The 19,706-nt window shown below is 34.8% G+C and overlaps 2 protein-coding genes across 12 annotated transcripts in view; one reads left to right on the top strand and one right to left on the bottom strand.

Annotated features, from left to right (window-relative positions):
- LOC138140234 (cytosolic carboxypeptidase 6) overlaps positions 1 to 11,197 on the top strand; it is a 21,950-nt gene extending 10,753 nt beyond the window's left edge. Inside the window, exons 1-10 of one of the 7 annotated variants that reach the window (XM_069061087.1) lie at positions 4,970 to 5,264; positions 5,329 to 5,378; positions 6,583 to 6,830; positions 6,883 to 6,977; positions 7,029 to 7,254; positions 7,305 to 7,434; positions 7,485 to 7,711; positions 7,892 to 7,983; positions 8,033 to 8,256; positions 10,347 to 11,197. In XM_069061087.1, coding sequence (XP_068917188.1) covers positions 6,636 to 6,830; positions 6,883 to 6,977; positions 7,029 to 7,254; positions 7,305 to 7,434; positions 7,485 to 7,711; positions 7,892 to 7,983; positions 8,033 to 8,256; positions 10,347 to 10,810 — 1,653 coding nt within the window. In that variant the 5' untranslated portion in view covers positions 4,970 to 5,264; positions 5,329 to 5,378; positions 6,583 to 6,635 and the 3' untranslated portion in view covers positions 10,811 to 11,197. Of the gene's footprint in view, positions 1 to 3,138; positions 3,328 to 3,727; positions 3,971 to 4,081; positions 4,178 to 4,969; positions 5,265 to 5,328; positions 5,379 to 6,134; positions 6,274 to 6,582; positions 6,831 to 6,882; positions 6,978 to 7,028; positions 7,255 to 7,304; positions 7,435 to 7,484; positions 7,712 to 7,891; positions 7,984 to 8,032; positions 8,257 to 10,346 lie in introns of those variants that run through there. The other 6 variants (XM_069061085.1, XM_069061084.1, XM_069061089.1 and 3 more) reach the window with 6 other exon arrangements.
- LOC138140233 (RNA-binding protein 5-like) lies at positions 10,801 to 19,706 on the bottom strand. 5 transcript variants are annotated; one of them, XM_069061079.1, is made up of 12 exons: positions 19,506 to 19,706; positions 19,251 to 19,418; positions 16,681 to 16,978; positions 16,478 to 16,601; positions 16,357 to 16,426; positions 16,177 to 16,250; positions 15,781 to 15,903; positions 15,610 to 15,724; positions 12,704 to 12,940; positions 12,204 to 12,581; positions 11,193 to 12,151; positions 10,801 to 11,143 (listed from the first exon to the last, which is right to left on the bottom strand). In XM_069061079.1, the coding sequence occupies exons 2-12, from the start codon at positions 19,411 to 19,413 to the stop codon at positions 11,006 to 11,008; spliced, it is 2,679 nt and encodes an 892-aa protein (XP_068917180.1). In that variant the 5' UTR covers positions 19,414 to 19,418; positions 19,506 to 19,706; the 3' UTR covers positions 10,801 to 11,005. The 5 variants fall into 5 exon arrangements, with proteins under 5 accessions (XP_068917180.1, XP_068917179.1, XP_068917182.1 ...); XM_069061078.1 differs by having other exon boundaries at positions 19,251 to 19,415; XM_069061081.1 differs by having other exon boundaries at positions 19,251 to 19,415; positions 19,530 to 19,706.

Raw genomic sequence — 19,706 nt, 5'->3', positions numbered from 1 at the left:
CACCAAGGGCCTAAGGTTTCAAAGGCTAAACCTTTAAATATGTACTTTGACGAAATAATTGAACTATACAGGGTGTTTCTGAAATAAGTGCATTAATTTTAACTGTTGTTCCTTTTGACGAGTTCTATTACCAGTACTTATTTCTGTTACACGTTGTATAAATTATATTAACTTTAAAGAAATTGAATATGAAATTATCTTTTTTTTTCTGGACGATTATTTGATTGGATTGATTCGTTTTTTACTGATCGGTTTTTCAAAGACTATTGAGTGGTGTCCTTCAAGGCCACCACTGAGTCCTCTCTTTTTCCTTTTTTTATTCGGCTAATCTTGTCATCTCCATAATTATGATTATATGCTGATGATGTTAATATACAGGGTGAAATTGAATTGCATCATAATATGTAAACCATAGTGTCTTCAATAAGTGAATAAACCGAAAATGTGGTTAAACATTTTAAATTCATAAAGTCCAATTTAACCTAATTCCATTCAGAACGAGGTGCTTCTGGAAGCTTTAATAAATCGAAATTTAAATAGCCGTAAAAACGCTTTAAAAACACAGTCACAAAACTTTACTATGACTGAAATAACTCACTTTAAATACACAGAGCCGCAAAAATGTGTAAGAATACTATGAATGAAAACCCGATACTAGCACCCGCGATAACAAAACATTTTGGACCTTTTTTGCATTGAACTCCATAACTTTTTAATCTTACTATTCTTCCTAACGTAATATCAGTCGCGTTCTCAACTTTTATGCTTGAACTCTATGTACATGGAATTTCTGCCCTCATGCGAATGTGTAGCGCAAAACTGAATGCACGTGATTTTCACAATTGGTCTGAAGATCCTGGGGTTTTAATATTTTGATATATTTCGATTTTAGCCTGTACATTATAGTAGTCTCGCTGTCAATACAGGGACAATTCGTCAGACAACCAAAAAAGAATTATGTGAAGAGAGAATGGCCAACGCCCTTAAATATTGGTAAATATGTAATCTTGCATATAGGACGTTGTAATCCGAAATTTAATTATTTCATTAATTGTGTTTCCTAGGTTATAATTAACTCCGTTTCACATTTTGGACGTTTTTAATGTTAATATCATAATATAATGTCATGATATCAGAATCACTTTCCTGCTGATATTGAAATATCGAAATTCAGCCAATGAGTATAATTTTTTCATTAATTTTTTTTTTTGTGAGATTTGGATATAAAATTAGGATTTTATTTTAAAGGTACACAGGCATAGAATTTGATAATTTATCGAAATCTGCAAAAATGAGGAAGTTATGGTTTCAAATATTAGACATGATGTCATTGTATGGAAACAGAGGTCATAAAAATTGAAATTATCGACAAATGTCTCAAAAAAAAAAAATTTACAAAGTTGACCCATCCGAATTTTTTCCAAGAGTTCAACTGGAAATGAAATATTGGTATGATTCAAGAGATTTGGTGCCCTGTATATCATTGAGAATTCTTCATTAATAAATAAATTAATAAATCAGAAATTGAACATTACACAGGTTTATGTTGATTTAATATCCTGTCGATACAATCATTTGATATTATATGTATTTTCCATTTTCATTTCCTATTTGAAACTTATGTTTGTGCTTGTTACTGCCAGGCCAGGTAAAAAAACAGGAGAAACAAATTTTCTTCTTCTCTTTTAAATGTTTGTTTAGCTCTTCAGGGAATGGTCTTTTTGTACTCATAGCCTCAAAATCGGTATTTCCACTTCCAGATTATGCTGTAAGTGGGGCATTAAGAAGGGATGGAAAGATCGCATACTGCATGCGCACAAATCATAGTGCACTTTTGTAGAGCATTTGGGTAGAGCACTGCAGGTGCTCCACACGGTCTCAATACTTGTATATTGTGTTGTATATCTTGTTAATTTTATAAGTAGAATAACTACTGTGACAGAATGATTAAAATGCAATAATTCAATTCGTTGGTCAATTTTTAATTTATGGTTTCGTAAAACTTCATCAGTTTGAAATGAAATATTAATTAATTTACCTAAACAAACTGCCGTTAATTATACATTAGTTGATTCCTTATATTCGAACTTTAACATATGAAGAAGATTCAGTTAAAGATTACGTTGAAGTAGATTTTTTATTAGATGTCATATGTTATTATGAACTATTTTTTTGTTTTGTTTTATGACAGCTGTGTGTAGTGGCGTTAAATAACAACTTCTTATGTATGCGCATGCATGGAACAAAGGAAAAGTTTACGACCACCACATACAAACTTGTGAAGTTTAGTGGTAGGAAATTGCGAGTAATAATAATAATCCAAATAAATATTATGTGTCCTTCCGTGCACTGCAAGTCGTAATATCGAATTTCATCGGTGAAGTCATGCACACAAATTTCTGCAGGTTTCCTAGATCAGAGAACTACAAAATAAATTGTTTGAAGTTGGCGGACTGAGTTTTGTTTAAAAAAGAAATCTCTAAATTTGTAAATACCGGAAATAAAACATAAAAATGAAAATTAATCAAACATCCAATAATCCAGAACTAATATAACGAAAAATTGTTTAGGAAAGCTGTAACAGCAGACATAATTTATAAAGCTTCGACCTTTTCCTGATAAAGCTCAACTTGAAGAGTATCCAAGTGGAAGATGGTTCGATACAGCGGTTCCACACATTACCTTACTCTTAACTAGGTTGAGAGAGATCTAATTATAATACGGTGTATATCTAGGTTAGACCCATCTTTACATACGTTAAACTTTATGTTTTATACAACCAAATACGCACAATTGCATTGCGTTTTGTTGGAGGTCGATGAACCCCGAATGACGCAGAACTGTCTGCACATTATGATTAGCATAATCAGAAATAATATACGAGGCGCGTCGAATAAACCTGGAACCGTCTCGTTTTCGAAAGAAGTACAACCCATAAAATACCTTTTGTTTAAAGCTTTAAAAATCACTTTGTTCAAAATGGGGTGGTCGGAACGAATAGTCTTGTACCTTGTAGCGTCTTGTGAAAAAGCCTCATAACAAAATTTCCCGCAGCGAAATAATTATAATTAGGACAAAATAAGTTTTCGGGGAGTCAAAGCATGCAATAGCGTATATTGATCAAACATAGCTTTAAAAATTGTCAACACTGACAGCATAAGTCAGTCATAAGACAAATTCAGAAGGTGGCGGTCACAACTGCCAAACGATGCAAAAAGTAATCGATTATTGGTTTGTTCTAAATTTGTAACATTGCGTGTTTGATCCTTAAATTGGAGTGTCTGCTTTGACGGCTTGTCTGCCCAATAATGGGTGATTTCGGAGAAGGTATGTGTCCGTAGTACTCATTTAAGAATGCTTAAATCATTAAAAGGAATCGATTTGTTTGGAATCGGGGCAAATGTTCACAATTACTTGGAATTCGTGGCCGTTATTTTCTGTGGTGTCTTGTGTCAGTCATTTTCGACTAATGAACGATCGAAGCTTTCTTATTTTATAAATGGAGCCAATATCTGAGATAACGCTCTCGTTTATAAGAATTTCGCAGACGGAAATATACGTCGCAGTAGAAACGATATTACTTCCTTAACAGTTTTGACACAAATTGGGCTTTTTTTAGAAACGCTTTTCCCTGTATCCAATTAAATTAGACTTAGTTATTTTCACCTTTCCACTGGAAATAACACCTTTCCATAAAGTTTAATTGTGAAGCTATTAGTTTTGTTCCATGCAATGTTTAAAAGCTCTAGATTCCGTGTTTATCTGATTCTATTTCTGATAACACCACACGCTTAACGCTTTGCAAGCTTTTAAAGTTCTAGGGCAGTTGCAGTACAACTTTACACTACCTAGTGTTGATAGATAATTCACACAATTAAATGTTTTGCTTCCACCTTGTTTTTCTTTTGCACTAACATGGCAGTTGCATCGGACCCATTGCAGCACACTAGTATTTATCATCAAAAAGAAGGTAATTTTTCAATCTAATCGACACATTTATCTCTTCAATTACATTATATTGTCATATGCCATGCGACCCCCAACCTCCGATAATTTTACGCTAACGAGAAGTCAAAATTACATCATTCAAAACAAAACGTTCTCAACTGGAATGTTCCCTCGACATATCATTCCTTCTGTCATCTCTTTCATTTTTTACAAACATTGAAAAATGCACGTAAGTACCTATTAAGTTAGTTTAAAGCACTTTTTTAATTGTTTTTAAAAGTTTCGCATTCACCATTTCGGTATTAGTAGGTAATTAGTTACCGTATCAATATCGTTCTTTTTATTGTTTAAGCCGTAAATATTCAAACCCAACAACATTGCTTCAAATATCTATAAATACTGTTTTCTTTATAACAAAAATATTTCATGAAAGTAAAGTAGAATATAAATTGAGAATAATATTTGAAATTTTATGATATGTTGGCTTTTTACTCGGGACGTTCAGTTGGAGCTGAGTAAGCCGCCCAAGCTGCTATAAATAATAATATATACTAAGACATAAAGTGGCATATTTTATAATTACAGCGTCATCAAGCGGCCTAATAAAAATGAATTTCTAGCAGGATTTGTTATGGCCTAAAATAAATTTACTGGGGAGAAGTTGGTGTCTGGTGTGCAATATAACGTATTGCACATTCTACAAATTTCTAGGTCGAGCTAATAAAAGGTAACATTTACAAACGTCCACATTAAATTTGATAACTTCAACGTGAAGTAATTTCTTTAAGGCTTTTCCGAAGTTGTTTCATGTTAGATCAAGTTGTTATTAGTGGGTGGTAAATTGCAATCTCCAGAAAAATAGTACAACTAGAAAATAAGCGATGAAAGATTAGATAACTCAAAATAAATATGAGTAGTTTCATTAATTACTATTGATTGATTGTTGATTACAATATAATTAGATTTTATAAAATTGGCAAATTGATGGCTGTGTCTGAGTGCACCGATTCGTCCATTAGGTGTATGCGCCATGTTTCATTAGACACATGAAATTTCAAAATCGACACAGTCTATGGTTTCACGCACGCAAAACTTCGATTAGTTTAACCATAGCTCCATCTCCATAATTAATTGTACGAACTGATACAATACATTCAAACTACAAACTTTTTTGCGAAGTTTAATGGCACAAGTAATATTTTGATGCTTCACAAACGTCTCTTTAATTTTGTACAACTGCGATGATGGGAACTTTGAACTTACTCCAGACACGGGTCGGGTTGGTCAAGAGGTCACGGCTCACAGAAGTAAGAAAAGTAAATTTTCGCCATGTTTCATATTACGTACAGTAAAATTATCGAAAATCTATTTTCGTTTCAGTAATTTGGTCTCAAAGGATGTATTTATTTCCACCATAATTTCATGATCAGGTAGCGAACGTAACCATCTAAACCAATCCTTTTGCGAGTAATTCGACTTGTTATTTGAACTTGTGTTCAAAATTTAATGATCATCTGACCTCTAATAGATTTAATATGAATGTTACGTTTTACGGCCAATATAGGTAACTATTGAGAGAACTGAAAGTCATCATTTTTTAAATAACGATTCGCTGTTGGTGTAATAAATATGTACCTATGTACAACTAAAACTTCGAGGTTTTATACTTGATACTTTGTCAACAATATTTGTAGGTAAATACATCACCACAAGCTCGATCAGCGGCAAAATACATAATATAAAACTGACTACGGAGATATTTTTATCAATAAAATCTAGGCTTCGTGACTTCTTGTAAATATGTATGTGTATAGGCATCATGTTTACAAATATATTCTTATTCGTTGTTAGGAAACGTCAGAAGATTAATTTCCATTCAACGTGCCGAACAATAATATATTAGCTATTCAGAAAACTCCCGTGACATTTGTAATTTTAAATGTAAATTTTTTAGTTTATTTCGTAAGTACTAACCACCTAATATTTTAATTGGCTGTACATAGGATCTAATCATCCTATTATCGACTCAAATTTCAAAAGATTATCATTAATTATATCATTTTGGGAATCTCGAAATGTCAAAGATGTTGGGGGTTTTGTGAATGGCTTATAGATTGTTTTAAACATTCATAAATTCTCTTTTTTTCAATGGCATAAATAACACCCATAGGTGGCCGATTGTTTAGTCAAAAAATTTTGTAGGGAACGTAAATTAAAATTAGGATGTGCTGCATGCAGTAAGGGCATCTGTATTTTAAATATTCCCATGTCATGTTTTTACGCAAATGCTGTAAAACAGAGAGGAACATTTAAAAAATACGCCAGGTACTGATTTCATCTGTGGTTTGTATTTTCGTGTCTTTGACTTTATTTATTCGTTTAACTTGTATAATTTTTCTACCGTTTCGTTAATATTAACGGTCTCCACAATCGTTTGAAATATTAAAATATGTCAACACCAAGTTCAGAATGAACAAAATACGAGTTAAAAAATGTTCGTTATCTTGCATTTACAGAAACTGAACTGTGAAAAAATGGTTCACATTGGAGATCACAGTCTAAATGGGGGATTTGAATTTGAAAGTTTTTGAAAATATACATATTTCTTAGTAAAATGGTATAATTTTGTTTCAGATAGCGACGACAGTGATGGAGAGGGTGGTTTAGGTAATGTAAATCGAATTATAATGAGGCCACCGGGGCACAGTGGGAAGGCCAAACGAGGTCATCTGTGTTTTGATGCTTCTTTTGAATCGGGCAATTTAGGCAGAGTGGATTTAGTCAACGAATACGAGTATGATTTGTTTATTCGTCCGGACACGTGCAGTCCCCGGATCAGATTTTGGTTTAATTTTACAGTCGATAATGTCAAACAGGATCAGGTAATTATCTCGCGTCGTCCCACTTTTTAAATGAAATTCACGTGCCCCCCAGAGAGTGATTTTCAATATTGTAAACATCAGCAAAAGTAGAAATTTGTTCAACGACAATCTAACGCCACTGGTGAAGTCGACAAGTCGTCAGAAATGGTGAGGACCACTTCAGCGATTTCGAAGATAGTTAGTTACTCGAACTTTCAGGCAAAGAATTCCGAAGCAACACGTTTATTACCACAAATCTTCAGCTCACCAAGGCCACTACGTGTTAAGTTTCTCTTTTGGTTTTGACCGCGAAGATGAAGTTTTCCAGTTCGCTTTAGCTCCACCTTTTACCTATTCTAAACTTCAAATGTTTCTTTCGATACTAGAATCTAAAGGATCGTACCTGAATGAATCCTTTCAAAGGGAACTTCTCGCAAACAGCGTGGTAATTTATACAGTTACTTTTTGTCTCTTGCGTTCATTTCTGAATTTTAGCAAAAACGTAGATTAGATTTAATAACTATAGGGTCTTTGGACAGATCCAAACCTAACTCAAAAAGACGAGTTATTGCGATTATGGCGAGGGTTCATCCCGGTGAATCCCCAGCTAGTTTTGTATGTCAAGGTATCGCTTTGATCAGGAAAAAATGATTAATTTAACATTTAGTTTATTAGGTCTTTTAGAGTTGTTGATAAGCTCAAATGCTATCGCTAATACATTACGAAATCATGTTATTTTCAAGATTATCCCAATGCTTAATCCCGATGGGGTGTTCTTGGGAAATTACCGAAGCACAGTAATGGGACTTGATTTAAATCGCTCGTGGCACATAGCAACCCCTTGGTGTCACCCTACGTTGAAAGCGGCAATGGATATGCTCCTAACGTTGGACAAAAATAAAGTATGACTATGACGACTTTATAAACAACAAAATCTCGAATTTCACAGTTACAGTTTTTGAAAACTCACGTTTAAAATTATTATCAACTAATACATCCCCGTCCAAATTCTGCATTTTTGTTGTTTATACTTACTGGTTCTTTTTTTTTCGTACCTAACGGTTCATATTCCACAATTTTAGGAGTTCCAGTTAGATTTTGTGATTGACATTCACGCTCACTCGAGCCTAAAGGGTTGTTTTATATATGGCAACACATACGAGGACGTTTACAGGTACCTAACTAAAAGCAAAAATCTGGTTTAGATAAATGGGATTTTGTAGATACGAGAGGCACATTTTGTTCCCAAAACTACTAGCAACAACTGCTGATGATTATTTAAGTGAAAATGCAATGTTCAATGCTGATCCGAAAAAAGTTGGTACCGCTAGAAGATATCTGTGCCAACTTTTAAGCGATCGTGTTAATTGTTACACTTTTGAGGTGTCATTCTTCGGTTATAAACTTAAAGGATCAGATGTTACCATCCCGTACACGGAAGATAGCTGTATCCTTTCAATTTTTGTTGATACTTCAACATGCAATTGGTGTTATTGATCAACAAGCTTATAGTCGCACACAGGTGTTCTGGCTAGACACTACCAAACAACTTTACCTGTGTTACAGTTGTGAAGTTATGCAATCAACAATACACTTTTTATGATCTTAGCCCTTATCGCTCAACCTAATCTGGTTATTCTTCAAAGTTATCAATTATTATCATTTAAACCACCATCAAATTATTCCTGTTTCAGCATTAAATAATGCGAAAACTATCACCTATTACATAATACTTTTTTTAACCATCAAATTAAGTTCAAACTGACCTCCAAAAAATTAAATATGTAATCAGATAGTATTAATAAACTTTTGATAAAAAAATAGTTATAATCGACATAACGTAAATAAATAAGAACAGTAAAAAGAAGGTTAGTCTTTCTGTCGCTTTGTTTTTGTGTTTGTTTATTATTCAAGAGCCATTGGTCTGATTTCAACGAAATTTGGTAAGTTTCACTTAAATAAATACACGGTATGTTGGAATAGGATTCCATAAGAAATAAAATTATATAAGAAAAAAGCAAATCGCACAGGTCGGGCATCGTATAGTGCGAGAAATCGCGACTTTTAATTAAATAAAATTGTCGAAATTTTATATACCTAACACTTGATAAGGTATATTTGAGGTTTTTTCAATTTTTTTGTTGTTAATAAATAAGGCCGTAACAGTTTTGTTAGTTTTCTGATATTAACGGTTAATTTACCTATAAAGTTTTTACACTAAATGAATCTGTACCTGCTAGCGCATGAAATTCTGGTGGCAGAATTACAAATTTTGACTTGGTTGGCTAAATAATTCGCTTTTTTATTTAAAGGCAAACCAGTTCCGTGATTTATGGCAAAATTGTATAATTTGCCGACAAAAGGATCTTTCACTAGTAGCCGGCCGTTTTGAGTCTCTTAGTCCTACAGAAACTCTAGTGGAATTCGACATTGGTTTTAAATTTATGTTTGTCACTTGAAAAATAGAATTTTATGCTGCAGCAATAATCCTACTGATAAATGCTAATGAGGGTTGTCAGTTTGGGGTTCGCAATGTTAGCTCCAGGCAGGGATGTTACAGGTAGTGGTAGCTGTATTTATGACAACGGTTATTACTTGATAATAAAATCTTATTCTTCGGTTGTTGTTGTTAAATTTACAAGCAAAGCCGAATTCCACTAGAGTTTCTGTAGCCTTGCCATAAAAATGGCAGATACCATTGTCACCTAAATTTACGACAGCACAAGTAGCAGGTCATAAATAAAATGATTTTGAAAGTTGAAATGTAAAACTGCGTTTCTTTCAAAATCTAATTGGTGTTTTTTCCGCTGATTTCGTAAATAATTATAGGAAGTGAATGTGGGTAGGTCAGTATAAAAATCACAATTTGACTCTTTATTGGTTGAAATTTAATTTTTTTTTGGCTTTGTAAGTGAAATTATCAAAAAATTATGAAATGTACCTTACCAATAGCCAGGTAAGTGTGAAAAATTTCGACAATATTATTTAATTAGAAGTCGCGATTTTTCGCGTGCGCGTATACGATGCCCGACCCTGTATGGTAAGTGCTGGTTTACATTTTGATGATCATCCCCCCCTTTGCTTTTCCCCTATGGGTATATTTTTGGTCTCTGGATGGAAATTTTAGATGAGTGGCTAATCTACTAACATGTTAACAAATATATATCCTGATTGTATTTATCTTGCATCAATTATTTTTTATTGAGCGGCAAAGAAACTTCACACCTGCTAAACCATTTCGTTTTATATGTGAAAACATTTTAATGTACAAGATTTGTTACTCGTTCTAATTCTGATGCTCAATGAATAATTGTCCAAATTTTCAGATGATACTTGAATTATTAAAAATATGCTTGACAGGTGATTTTGCTGATCTTGCGATATTACTTTGATGATCATCTTTTTGCCAACACATTAATTTATTTGATGTCAAAAATTCCTTCTCTAATTCAATAATTTCGCGTATAGCTTATATCTGATGGTCTAAAAAATGTTGTGATGCCTATTTAAATGGTTCCCATTCTTTAACAATTGTAGATATGCGATGCGGTCGCAACTTGATCAAAACTTTCTTGGAATACTACCACAGCACTGGAGCCATCCCGATCGAGTTAGCTATGGAGGTCCACAACAAAAAGCGCCGCCCCAGAACGCACCATTCTAGGTCAACAACTCGAAACTCCCACCGCCAGAGGCCGCACACCACAAAAACTCAAGCACTTCTTCACTTCAAAGATTTGAACATCAATTATGAAAGTGACACTTCTATGGAGGATTTTACGTATAGAAAACCGGAAACTAGTAGATTTTTTGAAAAGTTCGCCGACTACATGAAAAAGACAAACGTTATGTATTCCACCAAATCGGAAAGGATGGGTTCGCCTCCTCCAACAACCATCGTCGTCATTCCTGAACCCAGTCTCTCCATAATAGATTTTAACTTAATCACTAGAAACGACATTGAAAAAGCTTCGAGATTGAAAAATAAACGAGCTAAGTAATTATTTATTTCTTCAACTTGTGAACAAACGAGCATAATGTCTCCAGCATATAAAACAAAATAAAAATATGTAACTTATACAAGTCGTCGTAAACTTATGACATTCAATGATAAAAAATTGAATCAACACTCATTGGCACTTGACGCAAAGTCAATACTCAAACGATGCATTTAAAATTACTTGATTGACGTCAACTTAATTTTCCTTTTCGGTGAGTTCTTGATAACGCGCGTACATCATTTTTTTAACACAGTCTTTGTAAGATTCTCCTGCTACTGCTGTGTACCCTGCCACTTTGTTCCCAAGTCCTACGGTACTGCTGTGTTGTTCCGCCTACAAAATCATGTGAATACAAAATGATAATAAACATGTTGTTACATACTTGGATGATTGTGGTTCTTCCTTGGTTTTGTTTACCCAAACCTTGCCCTTCGGTCCAGCCCATTTTCTGCAACAACCTGTTACCCACGTTCTCTGCTCCTATCGGCTCAGAAACAGACGCCGCAGCGACAGGAACTTCTGCTAACTCCCTCGACTTTAAATACTTCTCTTTCAGTTTACTCGGCTGTGGTTCGTCCGGATCCCCGTATTTCATTCGCCTTTCTTTGGCCCTATCTCTGTACACTATTTTTTCCTTCCCTCCTTCCAACTTCTTGTTCTTTTTCCTCCCTTCAAGATTCTGCTTGTGCAAAGCTGACAACTTCGCATGTTTCGTTAAAGCTTCGGCTGAACCTAATTGACGTTTACACAAGTTACATATGAGTTTCGAATAATCTAACAACTCCATATCGTCTGCTTGCTCCTCGTCTCCCGAAGAATCGCTCTCGCCTCCGTACGCCGCGACGAGTGGAGTTGCAGCTGGTGCGGTTTCTTCAGACTGCTCATTCTTGTAATAACCCGAAACTAATTGACTGGTGTTTTTCTTTTCCAAAACCGAAAAACCAACATCTGCCGAGGCACTTCCGCTACTACTCGCTCCAATATCAGAATTGGCTCTAGCAAATGACATTTCTTTCTTTTGGTTCAGCGTTTTCGCCCATCGCTCCATGTCTTTGGCGATCTTCTTCGCTACTTTCACTTTGTCTTGCTTCTCCGCTTTGGGCTTCTTCGTTTCTGGTTCTTGTGCGCCTGTCGCTGCGACCATCGCTTGTTGCCCTGTATAGCTTTCATACGTCATCGGTGCCAAGACGTAGGTCAACTTCTCTTGGTCCCAGTATAAATATTTTTGAATAACGCTATTCCAATAGTAGTTTGAATTAGGATCGTAATATAAACCGGTCGAAGCGTCATATTGATAACCCGTAGTCTTGTCATAAGTGTACTTGGAAACATCAGGAACAGCTGTAAATGATTTGTTAACTAACAGTTCTTGTACAAGAAAAATTCCACTTACGGTATCGTTTTCCATCTGTTCCATTTGGAATTGACATGTGAGTGGTGTCGTAAAAATTTTTGTTGGCGTGCATTTGCTGTATCGCCGATTGAGCTACTGCGGCCGCCGCATTGGCGGCGTCCATTTGATTTTCTTGATGGAGTGTGATAGAATTCCCGGCGCTGATTTGTTGAGTGAAATAATTTCTGTAATACTCGATATAATGCATGTATTCGTTGGGCGTTTTAGCATAGCGTCTTGCGGCGTATTCCGCTAAACTCTCGACGTCTGTCATTGCATAGGTGCTGGGGACGGATGCGTTCGGAAAAGCCGCATTATCAGCTTGGGAATAAGCTTTCTTGTTGTCTCCCATGTTGTATTTACAATAGGATAAAATCACTGCAACCGAAAAAACTAAAGGTTCTAATTCTTAATTCTCGTCGCTCTCGACTTTCTAGTTGACTTGACTTAGTCAGATTGTCGAGACCTCAAATTTTATTACAATGTTTATATAAACGAACCTGTTTTGCCGTCAATTGTTAAAGGACTGGACAAGTTGCTTAAAGCTCCGTGTATCGCTAGTGCATCTATAGTGCTTTCTGTTCCTAAATAACAAATACCGCGAGAAGTTGAAGTTAATGGATCACGACCTATACACACAGCAGATATAGATTTAACTAATTCTGGGATGACTGTGTTTAAAACTGACATTACTGAATCTTCAGTTGTCAAGGCGTCCAAATTTCTTATCATAATAGCTGAAACAAAAATGTATCAATTATGACAACTGTCACTTTATGAGAAAATAAAACAATACTTTCATTTTGTTAGAAATAAACTTCAGTCTTCCCAGGTAGAGACAGACTTCAAAAGTTTATACATCTAGTATTTCAAAAAACAGCTGTTAACTGGGTATCACTGTACTGGCATATTAGATTAGCGATAATAACGGGTGACTATTAAAATTTTCACTTAGGGTTGGCTATGGATCATTCTTTGTTTTCCGTTGCACCTTAGACACTGACAAGTTTTCAATAAATGTTTTTTCTCTTAATTTGGTTATGTTTCAATTGTACTGACTGACATTTGTCGATCGTTCTTGCATGTGTCTAAAGTAACAGAAAAAATAAAAACTCGTTCAAAGCCAACTCCAAGTGAAAATTTTAATAGTCACCCGTTACTTTTGTAATGCATTTCCAAATTCTTAAAGTTTTTATTTTTAAAGTTTTCTATATTGCATGAACTTAAAATTTGTTTGGTTTTATTATAGTGACAGTTGACAGACGTTACAGTAAAATTATGTTTCTGTAGAGTGCAACACTGACTTTAAACGTGTTTATTAAAATTATAGTTTCCAGAATATATGTTGAAAATCTAAGTGTGCTTTGGATAATACGATAATCTCAACAATGCAAGGGTAATAATGAGTAAATTGTCGATTTTCAATACATTTTTAAGCGACAAAACATGATAAACTACAACTGCTGAACACTTACAGTCTTCGTCAAAATTATAAAACCACCACCTGTTGAATTAAGTTGGCAAAAAAAACCCGATGGTTATTTTAACGTTCTTAGCTGTTTTTGGTTATATTGTAAATAATTTAGGAAAAACTTTCGTGTAACTCGTTTATCTTTCAATCGCACAATCACACAATTCGCCATGTCAAATGTACTTGCACAACGTTGTCAGTTGTATTTTCCAGGTAAATTCCGGTGTTGGTGGTTTTTTAATTTTGGCGAAGATTATATATAATTTTTTATGCTGATGGTTATAAAAAATGCAATGTCATTATAACGGGTGTTTTTTTTTAAATTTGGCGTCGAAGTTGGCGTTGAAGACTCGATTGTGAACGCACCACCGGATTACAACTCTGATCAGTTGTTTAAATCTAACCTCACTTTTTGCGTTGTTTGTGTTTTAAATTTGCAGTTCACTCAGTGTTTTTAAGAAGAGTAGTTCATTCACAATTGACTCTTCAACGCCAAATTTAAAAAAAAAACACCCTTTATTTTTTAGTGTTTTAAAGGAACGGGAAACAATCAAACTAATGAAGCAAAGAATCTTGATCAAGTGTGGTGTAGCGGTGTTAGCTGTCAAACAAACAATGTAAGTCAAACCTCATCTATTCAGTGAACAAGCACCAGTGTGAATTATATAGGTTGCAAAAAAAAATATATCTACCTAGTTCATTTCATTTTTATAAAGAAGAAATGAGAATTTTCGCGGTTTTCCTAGTGCTACATTATAGTTTTCACTTTAAATAAATTATTTAATTCACAAAAATGATGCTCAAATTGAGGTTACGCATCTGAAGAAAATATCAAGTGTGCCAACCACGATATAGAGAAGACTGGTACTTGGTACACCACTAGTCACTACATCCACTCACCGCCATTTTGAGAGTCAAATTTAGGGTCCGCTGTATAGGTCATAAAAATTCTCTAGATGGCAGTGTCTGTTTCGGGGACTGTCACTGTTGACATTTGAACGTTAAATTTCAAAGTTTCAAATATTTGACCATTTTGATTTTTGTTAAAAATGAAAAATTGTGTGCTTTGTGGTAATATAAAATTTGTAAATAAGGATATTTCCTTATTCAAAATTCATAAATGACAGTCCCCTGAGTCCCTCGTACATACAGCGCCATCTAGTAGTGTCTTTTGAAGCTGACACCTTAGGTGCTTTTTTGACACGTTCATTTATTAGGGATAATAGGGAAGTATCGGCAAGTGGGCGTATACGTGTAGAATGGTATATAAGAGAAAGTAGGCTCGATCCTGGTTCCTATGGGAGTTTTTGAGAGTTAAATTTGCATTGGCAGCCTGGTTCCCATAGACTTTGTGAAGTAATTGTTGAGAGAGAGAGAGAGAAAGACAAAGAAAACCATGGCCTGCTTGACCAAAGATGTAATGACGTAATAATACCGACGGATACACATTTCTGACATACGCACATAAGGATAAGGCACGACCTGCTGTATAATAATAACCTGCCTGTTCATTTCTTTAAAAAAGCATTGCGAAAATACTTCCGAGAAAGAGTCAATTTTCGCCGATGAGGGCGCCACAGTACGGGCGCTACTAAAGAATAAAAATCCGAAAAAACATGTTTAGACATGATTTTAGAGTTAAGATTGAGTACAGTAAGTTCATATTTTCTTTCTAAAACAATACTGAATACAATTGTATTTTTGATTTTAAATTCGAATGTCATTTGAACGAGAAAAACTTAAGATGAATAATATCCCCAAAAAGCGCCCGTACACTAGCGCTCTGCGGGGATCACGCAAATTACACTTTTGAACAGGCCGGTTATAATACAGCAGGTCGTGAGACAAGGTATCCACATTAGATAGGCGACATATTTTAAATTTTCCTCTATCCATTTGGTGTTTTGGACAAGTGACCACACTTCTGTCACTTACTTTTTGTTGTGTATGTGCAAATTTCGTCACTTCCGCTTCCCCCTTCTTCACTTTCCATTCTGGACGCGTGGCATTTGAAGCAGTTGTCTCGCCTTTTGAAATTTTGAGCGCCACACTGAAAAAATAAAAATGATGAGTATTTATAATTGTGACGGTGATTTGATTTGTTACTTTTATGCAAAACCAGTCGGCCGAAGCTTTATGGCTTGGTGGCTTTTCAGAATTAGCACAGACGTCTTTGGGAATGCTATACTGCATTATAGCACGATATTGTTCTTGCAGCATTAAAACACCCTGTGAACAAAAATAGGTGAGGATTAGAAACAAATTGCTGGAAACAACTACCCCTCTTATTAAGAGACCTGGCGCTCTAGAAAATTATTTTGACGAAATAATAGCAATATATAAAAATGATAATAATTAACTGAATTTAGTTTGTTCTTTTTGATGACTGTTTCAATGAATTTAGAAGAGGTATGTAATGTAAATAATAAAAATCATACTTATCGAGCCTTATAAAACTAGGAAAACAATTGTTTTTACAATCTCTTCTGTAAGCTAAGATACCTGTTTCATGTCCATCCATCGAATGGCCTCACCAAGTGTAGAAAACTCGACAAAGGCGAAACCACGTGAAGTACCTAAACAGCACAATAGACACCAATGGAATTACCCGGCCTTACGAGGAAATATGCACAAATACGGCCCAAGGACAAGTTATACTAAATGCTAATCTAAAGTAAGTACCTGTATCTTTTTTTCTGATGAGGCGGATGTCCTTCGGCATAAGACCACAGTGGATAATATCCTGACGAATCTGTTATAACCACATTAAAAACTGACACTGTAACGTACGAAAAAATCTTACATCATTTTCTGAAATATGTTGAGCTAGTCCGCGTATCATGATCGTGTTATTTGGTGGTTGACTTTTGTAGCCTATGATTTCTGATCCGCTAGCTCCAATCACAGCTCCGTTAGGGCTACGTTCACTGTTAAAATTACAACAGGCATAAATAGACAATTTAAAGCGATTTTATAACCATTCCACTTTCCCACGATGGGTCATACCTATCCACACTGTCCCTATCATCGTCGCGATATGACCTATCTCGATCACGCGTTTTTCGATCTTCTGATCTTCTTTCCCACCGTGAACCACTTCTTGAACGCTTTCCTCTAGATCTGTGATGGTCCCTATCCCTGTCTCTACTTCTGTAATGTCTACTTCTATCTCTATCTCTGGAATACTCTGGCGTTCTTGATCTACTTTTCCTGTCACCATCCCACGAAGATTCTCTCCTGTACTCCCGATCGCTCTCATAATCACTACCATTTTTCGCCCTCTCGTCTGAGTAATCATGATGAACTGTAAAAAAAAAACACACTCAACACCCTGTCCGCACATCTACCTACTCCTCTATTACTTTCAAAATTGTTGATAATGCAAAAATAACATAAAAATGGACAGTTCTCCATTGACCCTAATTTATTATATATATAAAAAAAAAACAGAATTGGTTTTAAAACGTAATATATTATCGAATGAAATTCTACTCGAACAATTCCACACACGCGTCGGACAAGTTCCGAATATTGCTAATAAGTCCGAACAAAAGAATACTAATGAATATTTTAAGAGTAGGGAGAAATAGTCGTATCGTATATATTCCAGAAAATTAGTTGGAGATTGGAAAGCGAGGGTTATGTTTGTGAATTTTAACATTGGATAAACTGACGATCGAAACATCGGTAAATTTTTATTATTCGAGTTACCCGACGACTGCAAAAGTTCTTTTGCTCATCAACAGTATGAATTATATGAATGATCAAACCGATTGGATTTACCTATGGGAATTTGGTACGTAGTAGTATCGTTGTTTAACTGCCTGATACTTGAAACGTTCAAGTTTTCCATCGAACGTTTTAACAGTTTTATTTTAGTAATATAACATCAAAAGTTTGTTACGCCTGCGTTTGTATACAAACTTAAAGTAACAATTTAAACTTCAGACGGTAACAATTTTATTTGATGCAATCGATTTTTACATAAAATACTGTTTACATTTATGTATTCGTTGCTATGTCGTATGTTGGCTATAAAAACTGAATACCACCCACATCTTTCATGCAATTATGTTCAAGGTGTACGTAGAATTCGATTCTTTATTTGTTATCATAGACTTTCTGTATTGCCGAAAAGTTCAAAATAGGAGTAATCACGAGTCTAAGGAAATTTTACTAAATTTAAACAGTGGTTCGTTCAGGTCAAATCATTCCTGTGCTTATATCCGGAACTAAATATGGACGTATTTTGAACAAAAATCTTTATAATAGAGCATTCACTTACTTTGGCAAAAATTTACGTATGATTAACTTCAAAAAAGAAAAAAAAAACATTACCCTATATGTATTGTATGTATTATGTCTTCGAAAGTCAGTTTTGTATAATCCCTTTTACGAATATTTTATAGAACAGTACATACATATTCACTTTTTAGACTTCATTATTGCAATTTCACTGATTGATGTTTATTCTCGTTTATATTATAAATAATTTTCATTTAACTTCATTCAATAGTGATTGATATGTTGAAAATTGACCCTTTTGGTGAAATTTATTTTTAAGGCACCCTTAATGAAAAAGGTGACAAAACCGAGTAAACCGACTGAATACATATTTGACAGTTAAATTTAACCAAAGTATTTTATTTGCCCGAAAAAGTGTTATATCGTTTATTTCTGGTGCTTATTTGGTGCATAATAAGAAAATTAATGTTCATATAATCGATAGGAACAGCGTGATGAAGAAATATCTAATACAACAGCCAAAGTGATGTCTAATATCTAATACGTGCAGATGATAATCGCAATAATTGTCCTGTCACCATAAATTATATAATAATAAGTTAATTTTATTGGAAATAGTAAATTTCTCGTTTTATTGGTAACCTGATAAAAAATGATATAAAAAATTGTTAATATGTATGTATGTACATATTAATAAATGTATGTATCTATTTGAAAGAAGTACATACCTACAAAATAAATTTGTAATTTTTCCAATGTCTTTTGTTTTGTAGTTCGGGCGGTCGCCTAAAAAATTTAATGTGCATCTCACCCAAAAAATGCCTTTTGTCCCTGCCTGTTTTCAAGTCTCGGCTGCGCAAACTATTACTGTTGTCGCTTTTTTTAAATCTGTATTCAATACTAGGTATATGATTGTGTGCATTGTTTTGGGCATACTTTTTACGTGGATAGTATTTGATAAAAGTATTATTTTTGGAAGGTTGTAGGTACACCACAGCACGCTTTGATGACATTGTGATGGTATTCATTGTTATCAACACAAGATGATAATCAATTGCTCTCGAGACAAAAATAATAAGCGATCAAAACGTATGTACATATTCCAAATGTCGTAATGACATTGTCATGTGTAAAACTCAAGGTTTTGCTACAATAAACAGAAACTATACGACTTTTCCGATAATCGGCAACGGAATTCAAAACACCACTTGTTAATGGCCACAACGTGTCACGATGCCGGGCACAAAGAGCTTGTCGGAACTCGGAAGTTATTAAAGCCAGACTGCTGTCTGTTGTTTCAGCTGATACACGTGAAATTCCCGGAAACTTACATGATTTTTTAGAACTGTGAAATGTGGGTGACCTATGTCCATTGTGTCTTTTGTAATGTGGGGATCTCGATGGCGACCTGCTTCGGTAATCCGGCGATCCCTTATATTCCGGTGATATCGACATGCTTCTGCCTCTCGGTGAATAGTCCCTCGATCTTTCCATTTCTACTTGTAAAATAATTGTTTAAAGTTACACTAAACACTATTGACGACACAAGGAAAATGGCGTCTGGTCTGTGCCACACACAAACTTACTTCAAGTACACTGTTCATACGTACATATCACGTTTCTAGAATATTCACAAATTTCATTCAGCGCAGTATTAAATGCATTACGGTTGCACTTGTGAAAACTTTATCGCAACCGTCAACACTCAGAAACTAACATCGTCACGTTGTTTGTTATCAGCTGCGGCCTTTGTGAAGGATCAGCAGCCACTATCAAGACAAGGACAT

Source organism: Tenebrio molitor, chromosome X (genome assembly GCF_963966145.1).
Source record: "Tenebrio molitor chromosome X, icTenMoli1.1, whole genome shotgun sequence".
Classification (NCBI taxonomy): Eukaryota; Metazoa; Arthropoda; class Insecta; order Coleoptera; family Tenebrionidae; genus Tenebrio; species Tenebrio molitor.
The sequence above is the reverse complement of the archived record's forward strand: the minus strand, read 5'-3'. Positions and strand labels throughout refer to the sequence as shown.